The following is an 11,280-nucleotide window of genomic DNA, read 5'->3' as shown; positions in this document are numbered from 1 at the left end:
CAATTGCAACCTGCCTCGCCGTCCCTCCCTTATCGTGAGTCCTTGGGTTCAGAAGCACCTGGCTCCTGCCCAGGCCTGGGAAAGAGTCAGTTCCGGGGGGCTGCTCCTGGGAAGGTTCCCTGGGACCGCAGGTGTGTGGAGTCAGCAGCAGGCTCATCCCCCAGCTGCCCGCTCCCTGTGCACCCCCAGGCCTTCGTGCCTGCTGCCGGGGTGGGAGCCCAGATCCCACGCCATCATCTGTGCCATTTCTGGCCACTCTGGAGAGGAAGATAGGGGGGGCTCTCTGGGGACCCTCTGGCACCTGGCCCAGTGAAGACCCAGGTTCGGGAGAATGAGGACTCAGAGGCCCCAACACAGGAGACACCATCATCAATGTGTCTTTTTTTGGTTTATTGACTCTTTGTGGGAGCGAGGTCATCAGGGAGGTCACAGTGGGGCTGAGGACTCAGTTGGCTTCCAGGATCTTCTGCACCCAGGGCATGAGCTTGGTGACGCGGGCATACACGCCGGGCATGGAGGTGGAGCAGGTGCTGCTGCCCCAGGACACGATGCCCACCAGAGTCCAGGCTCCATCCTTCTGGCAGACCAGGGGGCCGCCAGAGTCACCCTGCAGGGAGAGAGAAGGGGGCTTGGATCTGGCCGCCAGGCGGTCTCAGCCAGGGGCCCCTGGACATTGTTCCAGAGACCATTCCAGGGCCTCACAGCCAGTAGATGCCCAGCACATGCATATTGGAGGGATTATGAAAGGAGCTTCAGCAGCTCCGTCTGTGATCTGTGTGCACCTCTGCATATCTGGGCTGTCAGCTGGGGTCCTATAACAGAGGCCCAATAAAGCTGGTTTGACAGGAAGGAAGCATGGGTGGTGCTGGCCTGGCTCTGGAGCCGTCATGAGGGAGGGAGGGCTGCCTGATTCTTTCCAGAGCCCTCAAGGCCACTATGTTCCGCTGCCCAGGTTCTACACTGCACTAACCCAGGGGATGCCATTTGTTCAGACATTGATGATGTTGATGGAATTTTGCAATATGGCAGTTTCAAGACCAGAGCCCCTTCCTCGCATCCCTCTGTTGAAGTCATCAGTTTTTACAACCGCTGAGGCAGGAATTCCAGGAAGAGTGTGTCAAGCCCTCAAAAGAGGCCCTATGTGTTATTTCCATCTTCTCTCTTGCAAGTCCCTTGGCCTGGGCTTCTGCCTGAACCCACTGCACGCTGGGAGGGAAGGGGGTGCGAGGTGAGTCCAGTAGGCCGTACCATGCAGGAGGAAACGCCGCTGGCCCCAGCGCAGACCATGAGGTCAGTGATCTTGCTGCCCCAGAACTTTTTGCAGTCGGTGTTGGACAGGAGGGGCAGGGCCGCCTGCTGCAGTCTGTCGGGGGTTTGTGCATCTGGAAGGACAGGGTGGGTAGTCAGCAACGGCAGGTGCCATGACCTCCCACCCGCCCAGCCGGAGGTCACTCACTGGTATGTTTGGTCAGGCCCCAGCCCGTGGTGGCGCACAGGGTCCCTGGAAGAAAGCTGTCGCTCTCACTGGGCAGGCACACAGCAGACACAGTCCGGGAGAAGCGGGCAGGCGTGGCCAGCTTCAGCAGGGTGATGTCATTGTTTATGGTGAACATGTTGAACTTGGGGTTCTTGAAAACCTGTGGGGGAGGGCAGAGGCTGACGCAGGGCTGAACCAGGGCACCAGGCTCCCCAAGTCACCTCAGTTCTGCTCTCTGGCCTATGGCCTGTTCGACTTGGCAGCCCCTTCTGTGGCCCCAGGAGCCCAGGACCCAGGTGCAGACCTTGAATGCCCTGCTTTCTGCTCTGCCTCATCACCGTGGAGCACTGGGGTGGTCGGGAGCAGCTGGGGGTTTTCAGACATCAGCCTGGGGCTGCACACACAACCTTGAGGGCCTGCCCCACCTGGGGTCACACACCAGGCCTCCGGGGGCCACCATACCTTGGCAATCTTCAGCACCTGGATGTCCTCAGCATCTGAGCCCTGGTCAAACTCCCCGGCCACAACCTGGTGGGTGGTTCTGGAGAGGGCCAGAGAGAGGAGAGGGTTCCTGCTGTGAAGTGGTGAGGCCATGCAGGGGTGCGGGGTGCACACGTGTGTGCGTGTACCTTTGTGCATGTGCTCAAAGTTGTTGATCACAGAGATGGAAGCTCAAAATAGCAATAAATGCCTCCCAAAACAGACTGCCATACAGCCTGCTGTGTGTTTCCTTCCCAGAAACTCTTGGGAGACCAGCAGGACTTGGGTTTTCTACACATTCCAAATAAGGAAACTGAGGAACGAGGAGTTAAAGGTCTAGCCCTCACTGCTGAGAGTCTTCCTCCCACCAAGGGGTTTCCTGGGGACCCTGGGCCCTTACCTGACACCACAGTGGGCGGCAGTGACCACCCAGTTCTCGCTGATGAGGGAGCCCCCGCAGAAGTGGAAGCCAGTGCTGTCCTGGAGGAAGATGGAGAGGTCAGTGCTGGCTGGACACCAGCAGCCCCCGGCCTGGCCCCAGCCAGGCCAATACCCTGGTGTGGCCCCCACTCTTGCGCAGAAATCCCCCCTCACCTGCAGGGACACCTGCCAGGGCCAGGAGCCTGGCACAGCGTCCTCCCCATTGACGATCCTGGACAGGCCACTCAGGACAGGATGGATGGCAGGGACCCCGCAGCCTGGGGTGGGGGGGGAGTATGAAGTGAGGCATGGAGGCCAAGGGCCTCCCAGGAACCCCCCAGGGACAACTCAATCTGACTGTGCTTCAGCCGAGACAAGCCCAGCAGGTTGGCCGCGAGGTGGTAGCAGGACTCAAGCATGGGCCAGAGGCTGGGCTCTGTGGGTTTGAATCCAGCCGCATCACTGCCTCGCTTTACCATTCAGAAAAGAGGGGATCATACAGCTGCTAATCTCACAGAGTTAGGATAAGGATGCAAGAAGCATGAGCAGGCAAGGGGGAACTTGCTGTGTTCCCGGCACATAGTAAGCGCTCAATGAACACAAGTTTTAAAGTGCTGGACTCAAGGGGCCCAGAGCGCCCACACCTGCCTGCTTACCATCTGAGTCTGCTGGGAGCCACTAGCTGTTCAGAGTTTGCACTCCCTCCAGACCTCTCCCTTGCACAGGGTGTGAGGCCTCAGTCAGCCCCAGGAAGGCCCGCCTCATCCTGGGGGCCTCACCAGCTGGTCTGGTCCAATCCTCCCAGCACCCCCATTGTGGCGATGGGGCTGGTGAGGCTCAGAGCGGGAGAGAGACCCACTCAGGTTCACACCACTCTGCTCGGCTGAACTGGGAGCAGGGACCCAGCTGCCCCTTCTGGCCTCAGGGGCAGGAGGGGAGCGGAAACATCTCTCCTGGCCTCTGCCTGCTCTAAACTCACCAAAGGCTGTGCCCAGGAGGGCGCAGCAGGAGAGGAGCCAGAGGAAGGCCATGGTGCTGTGGTCAAGGAGATGCAGGGTATCTGCCTGGGGAGCTCCCCATTATATCCCTGTGCACCAGGCTGTTATCGGAAAACCTTAAGGTGATAATCCTTTCCTGGGCGTGTGCCCGAGTAGGCAGGATGTGCCAGAGCAGGCCTGGCATCAGGGCCTGGGATGGCAGCAGCTGCGGCCCATGGTTGAGCTTGGGTCTGAGTCAAGGGCAAAGGTGGAACCAAACAAGGTGCCCCTCGACCCACAGCCACGGGGAAGGACTCAGGAAACTTGGGCTTCCTCTTCCAGGCCCTGTTTCAGGAGGGGACTTCCAGGCAGCAGCCAGGCCTGAGCAGGGTCTGAGCCCCAGCCTTTTGTCTCCCCTGGAGAAACTTGGACCAGGGATTTAGTTCGTCTGTTAGTTATTCAGAACCCCTGGGCAGGGGCTCCTGGATGCCTCAGCCAGCTGAGCATCTGAGTCTTGATTTTGGCTCAGGTCACAATCCCAGGGTCTTGCGTTCAAGCCCTGCCTAGGGGCGCTGCACTGAGCACAGAGCTTGCTTAAGATTCTCTCTCTCCCTTCCCTCTGCCTCCTCCCTCCCCTTCTCTAAAAACAAAAGAAAACAAAAAACTGGGCTGTGTGATCAAGTAGGGAGGAGGTGTGGGGACCAAGGTGCGGCTGGCCAGGGGGCTGAGGATGTTACCCTGCTCTTGGGGGTGGCCAAGAAGTCTCAGTGAAAGTTCTGATCCTTAGCTGGGGCGGTCACAGGCCCGTGTGCAGTGTGGCTCAGGACAAGCCGCCCACAGCCTGTTCATGGGAGGCCGGGGCTTTTCCCTGTGGTGCCATGGGCTCCTGGAATTGAGCACGTGGCATCCTGGGGCAAGACTGGGCCCCATGAGAGCTGGTGGAGGCCGGATCCGGCAGGAAACAGGGCTGCGGGGAGGCAGGCAGGGAGGCCCGGTTCCGGCTTGGGTGACAGGGTGGGCGGTGGGCCCCTTTCTCAGCACTTGGGAAGCTGGAAATGGAGAAACATGAAGGTGAGGCTGCCAGGCACAAGCAAGCCCCGCAAAACACGCAAGGAAAATGATATCTGACGGCGATTTTTAATTTCCATCGCACTGATGAGAGCAGTGTGCTCCCCGGCACACATTCCAGCACCAAACAGCTGTGGAGACTCGGGCAGCTTACCTGCCCTCTCTGGTTTTGTTTCTAAGTATATAAAATGGGGGCTGCTTATAGTATGGACCCCACAGTATGAAAGGGCACGACCATCCTGAGCTAGGACCTAACACAAAGTCATCCATGCTAGCTGGTCCTCTGAACACCTTCCTGAATTGCCTGTTGGCACCTTTCTTGCGTTCTAGAAGACTGTCCCATGACAGCGAGGGATGGCCACACTGTATCGGGGGCAAAAGCAAGGCACAGAACAGGTTGCAGAGGGCGGCGCGGCCCCCTCTGTGAGACCATGCTACCTGTGCAAACCCGTCCATCCTTACAACCCAAGCTTACCAGGCCCAGACCCATAGTCCACTGGAACAGAAGAAAAGACACAAATTTCTCCTGCTTTAGCAAGCTTCCATGGGGAGGTGTTGGAGATTTTTAAGTAAAAAAAAAAAAGTAAAATGTGCATGCCTACCAGCTAAGGAGTTGTACTTTAAAATATATTTTTTAAATGTTTATTTATTATGGAGAGAGTGAGAGTGCAAGTGGGGGAGGTGCAGAGAGAGAGGGAGACATTGAATTTGAAGCAGGCTCAGTACTGTCAGCGCAAAGCCCCACCAACCATTGAAATCAAGACCTGCGCTGAAGTCAGATACTTAACAGACTGAGCCACTCAGGTGCCCCATACCCTCATCATTTTTTAAAGATTTTTTAAAAATGTTTATTTATTTATTTTTTTAAAAATGTTTTATTTATTTCTAGGAGAGAGAGAGAGAGACAGCGTGAGCAGGGGAGGGTCATAGAGAGAGGGAGGTACAGACTCTGAAATAGGCTCCAGGCTCTGAGCTGGCAGTCAGCACAGAGCCCGACGCGGGTCTCGAACCCACGAACCGTGAGATCATGACCTAAGCGAAAGTCGGACGCTTAACTGACTAAGCCACCCAGGCGCCCCAAAAAATGTTTATTTATTTTAAAGAGAGAGAAAGTGAGTGGGAAGAGGGGCGGGGGTGGGGACAGGGGATCCGAACCGGATCTGTCAGTACAGAACCCCATCTGGGCTCGGGGCTCGATCTCACAAACCGGGAGAGCATGACCTGAGCCTAAGTCGGATACTTAACGGACTGAGCCACCCAGGCACCCCTCTTACCATTACTAACACCCAGGCAGGAGGGCCTCACCCAGACCCGGACATTTAAGTCCCGGGAGGCTGTATCCAGGCCCGAGGTAATAGCAAGAGCAAAGTGTGCCTAAATGTCGCAGGTGGTCGCCCGGAGGAGGCCAAACGGCACTGATAAGCCCACAAAGCAGGAGGCCAAACGGCACTGATAAGCCCACAAAGCAGGAGGCCAGGACGGAGAGGCCAAGGGGGGCGACCGAGGAAGGCCCCGGTGGCGGCGCTGCCGGGAGCGGCTGGCCCTGATGCTGCGGCCCCCGGGTGCGTCGTTCCACCTGTGGAGCGGCCGCGGCAGACCCCTCAGGCGCGGTGGCTGCGACCTTGGGGCTAGCTGGACCCGAGAGGGGGAGGGGTAGCGTGGCGAGGCGGGGCAAGGGCGGCCCGTGCCCGCAGGTGGCTGAGGCCTTGGGAACAGACGGCCGCCGGCGCCCCGCCCCCCGCGCGCCTCGCGCACCGGCAGGGGAGGTCTGGGAAAGCGCGCAGCTGCAGGCGGAGGCGGGGAGGGCGAGCCCGCACCTGCGCCCGCTCCTGCCAGGGGCGGGGCCAGAAGCTCACTGGGGCGGGGCCCGCGGCCCTCCACCCCGCCCCGCCGCGACCCCCGACCCAGCGGAGGGACCCTTTGGCCAGCGCCCTTCCCTTCCTTCAGGACGCCACCGCTCCTCCGCGCCTGCGCCCAGAGCGCCTCCACGCGGGCGCCGCTCGGCCTCGGCGACGGCCGGCCCCTGCCCGGCAGCCAGTCGCCAGGGTCCCGGGACGAGCCGACGGATCTCTGCGCCCAGAGGTTATTCAGCCAGTCAAGTTTACAGGAACGAGTATTCTCCTGGCTTCCAGTTTTCGTTACTATTTCTAACTTCCCAGACTCGGGTTTGGAACCCTGCTTCCTAAGCTCCTGGAGCGCACCCGTCTCTACTCGCGCACACTCCCAGGGAGAGAGGGTACGGCTTTGTTTGCGGGTTGCCTGCCTTCTGAGAAGATTGTTAAGTCTGCGCTTGTTACCTCGTTGCAAGTATGTCGCATCTACTGTGGTTCACGGGCAGTGCCGAAGCAAGCCCAGGAAAAGGTGTAACTCGATGAAACGTGTTCGGGAGATGACCCGATCCGTGTGCGCACTGGGAACAGACAGCGTGGGGACAGCCCTTTCCCGGGCAGCCTGTGTTTGGGGAAGAGCTTTGCTGGGGGCCCGGAGCCAATCCCTGCCCAGCTGCCTCCTGGGATTTGGCCTCGGGTGGGGATTGTGCCACGGATCCCAGACCTGCCCCGCGGTGTGGACCGGGCCGGAGGAGGGGCGGGGTGAGCACTGCACAAGGGCCTCCCGTGACTGCCAACTCTTAACAGTACGGCCTTGCTTGAGGCCAGAACTCAGATAACTCAGATGTCAGTGTCCCTAGGTGAACGGGCCCCCTCTTGAAGTCCTGCCTCTTAAGGAGTCAAATCCGAACTCTCCTTTTTTTTTTTTTTTTTAATTTAAATAAGATACATTGAGGGTGCCTGGGTGGCTCAGTTGGTTAAGCGGCCCACTTCGGCTCAAGTCATGATCTCACAGTTTGTGGGTTCGAGCCCCACATCAGACTGTGTGCTGACAGCTCAGAGCCTGGATCCTGCTTCCCCCCTCTCCCACTCCTGCTTTGTTTCTCTCTCTCAAGATTAAATAAATATTTTTAAAAAATAAGATACATTGAAGTACAATTTGCATATGATGAAATGCACAGATCTTAAGTGAACAGCAGTATGAATTTATATATATACATACATACATGCACACACACACCATAGTGTAACAAACACCACAACCAAGATATAAAATAATGCCGTCACCCCAGAAAAGTTCCCTCATGCCTCTTTCCAGCTGCCCCTCCTCTGAGACAATCAGCAGCCACTGTTCCTATTTCTTTCACCATAGATTAGTTTTACCTGTTCTAGAAAGTTCTAGAAATGGAAACTCCTCTATGTTGTCTTTGCATCTGGATTCTTTCACTCAGGCAAATGGTTTTATGATTCACTTGTGTTCTTGCCTCTATCGGTAGTTTGTTCCCTTTGTTACGGAGTGTATTTCACTTCAGAAGCACAGCACAACAGATGTACCATTCTCCCACAGGGAAGTTTGGGCTGCTGCTTCTTCCCCACCCCAGCCCTCTTTTATGTTCCTTGTACTGAGGTGACTCTCAGCCCTACACACAGGCATGCAAAAAATGTAAGTTTTTAAGTGTTTCTATTAGAGAACATCGTTTCTGTTAAAAAAAATTTAACATTTGCTTATTTTTGAGAGAGAGAGACAGAGTGTGGGTAGGGGAGGGGCAAAGAGAGAGGGGGACACAGAGCCTGAGGCGGAGCTCGAACCCACAAACTGCAACATCAGGACCCAAGCCGAAGTCAGAAGCTTAACCAACTGAGCCACCAATTCACCCCCATTTCTATTTTTTTAATGTTTATTTGTTTTTGAGAAAGTGTGATCAGGGGAAGGGCAGAGTGAGAAGAAGACAGAGGCTCCAAAGTGGCCCTCTGTACTGTCAGCACAGACCCCGATGCGGGGCTCAAACCCACCAACCATGAGATCATGCCCTGAGCTGAAGTCAGATCCTTAACCGCCTGAGCCACCCAGGTGCCCCACATCCTTTCTATGGTGATCATTTATTTTGTCAGGAGCCTGAAACCAAATCTCAGCCCCTGGAGGGTAACTACCATCATCCTTGGCTGGCAGTGAACCCGGATGTACAGAGGGGAGCTAGTTGTCCTCAGGTGCCCACACTTCCTCCCAGTCTTCACAGGCGGCCCTCTCTGCTCTCGGACTCCACAGCAAGATGGGACTGGAGGCGCATCTCGAAGGTTGGTCAGAAGCAGTAAGACGAAGACCCTCCCTTAAACTCCCTTGTTTTCCTATAATTTTGACCCCTCAGCCATGGCAGAGTAGGGAACAGGAGACGGCTGCGGGCAGGATCTGAAGCCTGATGTCAGGGACGCACACGGAAAACTTTCTCCTTTAACTCAGTGAAACTTAAGTTAATTCTTGAAGGTGGGGGGAACTATCAAATATTTCACACTGCCCAGGCACGTGCTGGCATTGTGTTCAGCTGTGAAGTATAGATGCCTAAAAAACTGTAGCTTAAGCGAGGTAGACATTTATTTTCTCATTTAACAAGAATTCTCAAGGGAGAAGGTCCGAGGCTGATGTAGCACCTCAAAGCCTGTGGCACCTTCCTCGTGGCTCCAAGATGGCTGCTGACCCTCCAAGCATCACAACTGCATTCAGACAGAAAAAGAAGGGGGAGAGAAAAGGGCAAAAAACAATACCGACAGAATCTGTTCCATTTTATTTTATGTATTATTATTTTTTTAAGTTTTATTTATTTATTTTTTAATGTTTATTCATTTTTGAGAGACAGAGACAGAGCGTGAGCGGGACAGGGGCAGAGAGAGAGGCAGACACAGAATCTGAAGCAGGCTCCAGGCTCAGAGCTACTAGCACAGAGCCCGATGCAGGGCTCAAACTCACAAACAGTGAGATCATGACCTGAGCTGAAGTTGGATGCCCAACAGACTGAGCCACCCAGGTGCCCCGAATCTGTTCCATTTTATTTTTATTTATGTATTTTTAAATTTTTTAAATGTTTAATTTTTTAAAAAATTTATTTCTGAGAGAGACAGAATGAGCAGGGAAGGGTCAGAGAGAGAGGGAGACACAGAATCTGAAGCAGGCTCCAGGCTCTGAGCTGTCAGCACAGAGCCTGACGCAGGGCTTGAACCCATGCACCGTGAGATCATGACCTGAGCCGAAGCCAGACGCTCAACCGACTGAGCCACCCATGCACCACCAAATCTGTTCCATTTTGAAAACTCTTCCCAGTAGCCCCATCCAGTGACATCTCCTATACATGTCATTAGCAGAGCTGTGTCTCCAGGCCAACTCTAGCTGCATGGGGGTCAGGAAAGGATGCATTTCAGCTGAGTCTTCTCTACCTCAAACAAAATCTGAAAGAATGGAGGACTACCATCACTGGCTGCCACACCAGGGAAAGTACCTCCTCTGAGATCAGAAAAATGGTAACTGATTCTTCCATCTTTTTTTTTTCCGTAATGTTTATTTATTTAGTTTTGAGAGACATAGAGTGTGATCCAGGGAGGAGCAGAGAGAGAGCACAGAGCCTGATGGGCTCGAACTCACAAACTGAGATCATGACCTGAGCAGAAGTCGGACACTTAACTGAGCCACCCAGGCACCCCTTTTCTTTTCTTTTTTTTTAATGGCACATATCTTATGCTTTGACTCCTTGAGGATTCAGGCACTTGAAATGGAACAGCCTGGCATCCCACAATTCAAAAGTTGTGACTTTTTGTGCAAATCAAGATTCTCAGTAACCAGCACAACAAAACTCTGTGGACTTAAGGGGAGAATGAGTTTCTTAAGAGGCTCATAGTGTTGTCAGGATGGTAAAGCTGGAAAGCCAGGCGGGGGGCTCAGCGGCCAGGTGCAAACCCCACCCTGGGCTGAGAACCTGGGAGGCGGACACCCCCCAGACGTAGCCAGGGAGCCTGATGCTGGGGGCCTGCCCGGGATGGCGCCCACTTGCCCACTTTTTTGGCTCACCCAACATGTTTGTCTAATTGAACATAGTTGATTATTTTTTTAAAGTTTACTTACTTATTTTGAGAGAGAGTATGTGAGTATGAGTAGAGGAGGGGCAGAGAGAGAGCAAGAATCCCAAGCAGGCTCTGGGATGTCAGTGCAGAGCCCAACACAGGGCTCGAACCCAGGAACCATGAGATCACGACCTGAGCCGAATTCAAGAGTCAGGCTTAACCGACTGAGCCACCCAGGTGCCCCATCCTATTCATCTCTGAGACAAATTGTTTTGACCTTTTAATTTTTTTTTTTAAAATTAGAATTGTTTTATGATTGATGTCCACTTTAAGGTGCTGGCAAGGTGGCCGCGGTCCCGTACGAACCTGGCTGTTATTCCTAATGGCATCTCTGGGCAGGGTCAGCCTGTCTTGGGCCTCAAACCACAGCCCACCTGAGGACTGTCTGAGGAGGAGGAGCCTGGCCAATGTCTGAAGCATCCTGGCGGCCATCGGGTAAAGGCAAGGGAGCGGCCACACAGGCAGACGCGGGCGGCTTTGGAAACACCTCGCAGGCACCACTGCGTGACTCTCTCCTGGGCGTCGCTGCCCCCCCCATGCCCAGGACGGCCCAGATGAGAGTGGGCAGGGGGCCACGCGAGCAGAGATGACCCGCAGGCAGGTCCTTCTCAGAGGAATCAGCTTCTAAGTGTGACTAAGCCTGAGGAACACCTTCATTTACCTTCCTTACATTTTGTCTTTTCTGTGTGCCCAGAAGTAACATCTGATAAAAAGCCTATGTTTAGTACGTAAAAAGGCCTCTTCCAATAAAGCAAAACTAAAAATCCTAAGTGACGAGCAAGCATTATTTCGTGGCTTAATTCGCAGCATTTCCTCCTTCCTAGTGGTACATTAAAAAGGCATGTCCAAAAAAATAAAAATTAAAAAAAAATAAAAAGGCATGTCCAGGGGCGCCTGGGTGACTCAGTCCGTTTAGCATCCT

General features: G+C 54.6%; 1 protein-coding gene and 1 long non-coding RNA gene across 2 annotated transcripts; one reads left to right on the top strand and one right to left on the bottom strand.

The window, feature by feature from the left end:
- Positions 1-445: 445 nt before the first annotated feature.
- On the bottom strand, positions 446-3,408 carry CTRB1 (chymotrypsinogen B1). The gene is made up of 7 exons (XM_039256437.1): positions 3,357-3,408; positions 2,552-2,655; positions 2,358-2,437; positions 1,940-2,018; positions 1,457-1,637; positions 1,249-1,382; positions 446-607 (listed from the first exon to the last, which is right to left on the bottom strand). The coding sequence occupies exons 1-7, from the start codon at positions 3,406-3,408 to the stop codon at positions 446-448; spliced, it is 792 nt and encodes a 263-aa protein (XP_039112368.1).
- A 2,961-nt stretch (positions 3,409-6,369) lies between these two features.
- Positions 6,370-11,068, top strand: LOC120248211. The gene is made up of 3 exons (XR_005532523.1): positions 6,370-6,729; positions 8,364-8,546; positions 10,632-11,068. It is a non-coding gene; the product is annotated as an uncharacterized LOC120248211 (long non-coding RNA).
- The last annotated feature ends 212 nt before the right edge of the window (positions 11,069-11,280 follow it).

Source organism: Hyaena hyaena, unplaced genomic scaffold, assembly GCF_003009895.1.
Source record: "Hyaena hyaena isolate Hyena2069 unplaced genomic scaffold, ASM300989v1 scaffold_584, whole genome shotgun sequence".
Classification (NCBI taxonomy): domain Eukaryota; kingdom Metazoa; phylum Chordata; class Mammalia; order Carnivora; family Hyaenidae; genus Hyaena; species Hyaena hyaena.
The sequence above is the reverse complement of the archived record's forward strand: the minus strand, read 5'-3'. Positions and strand labels throughout refer to the sequence as shown.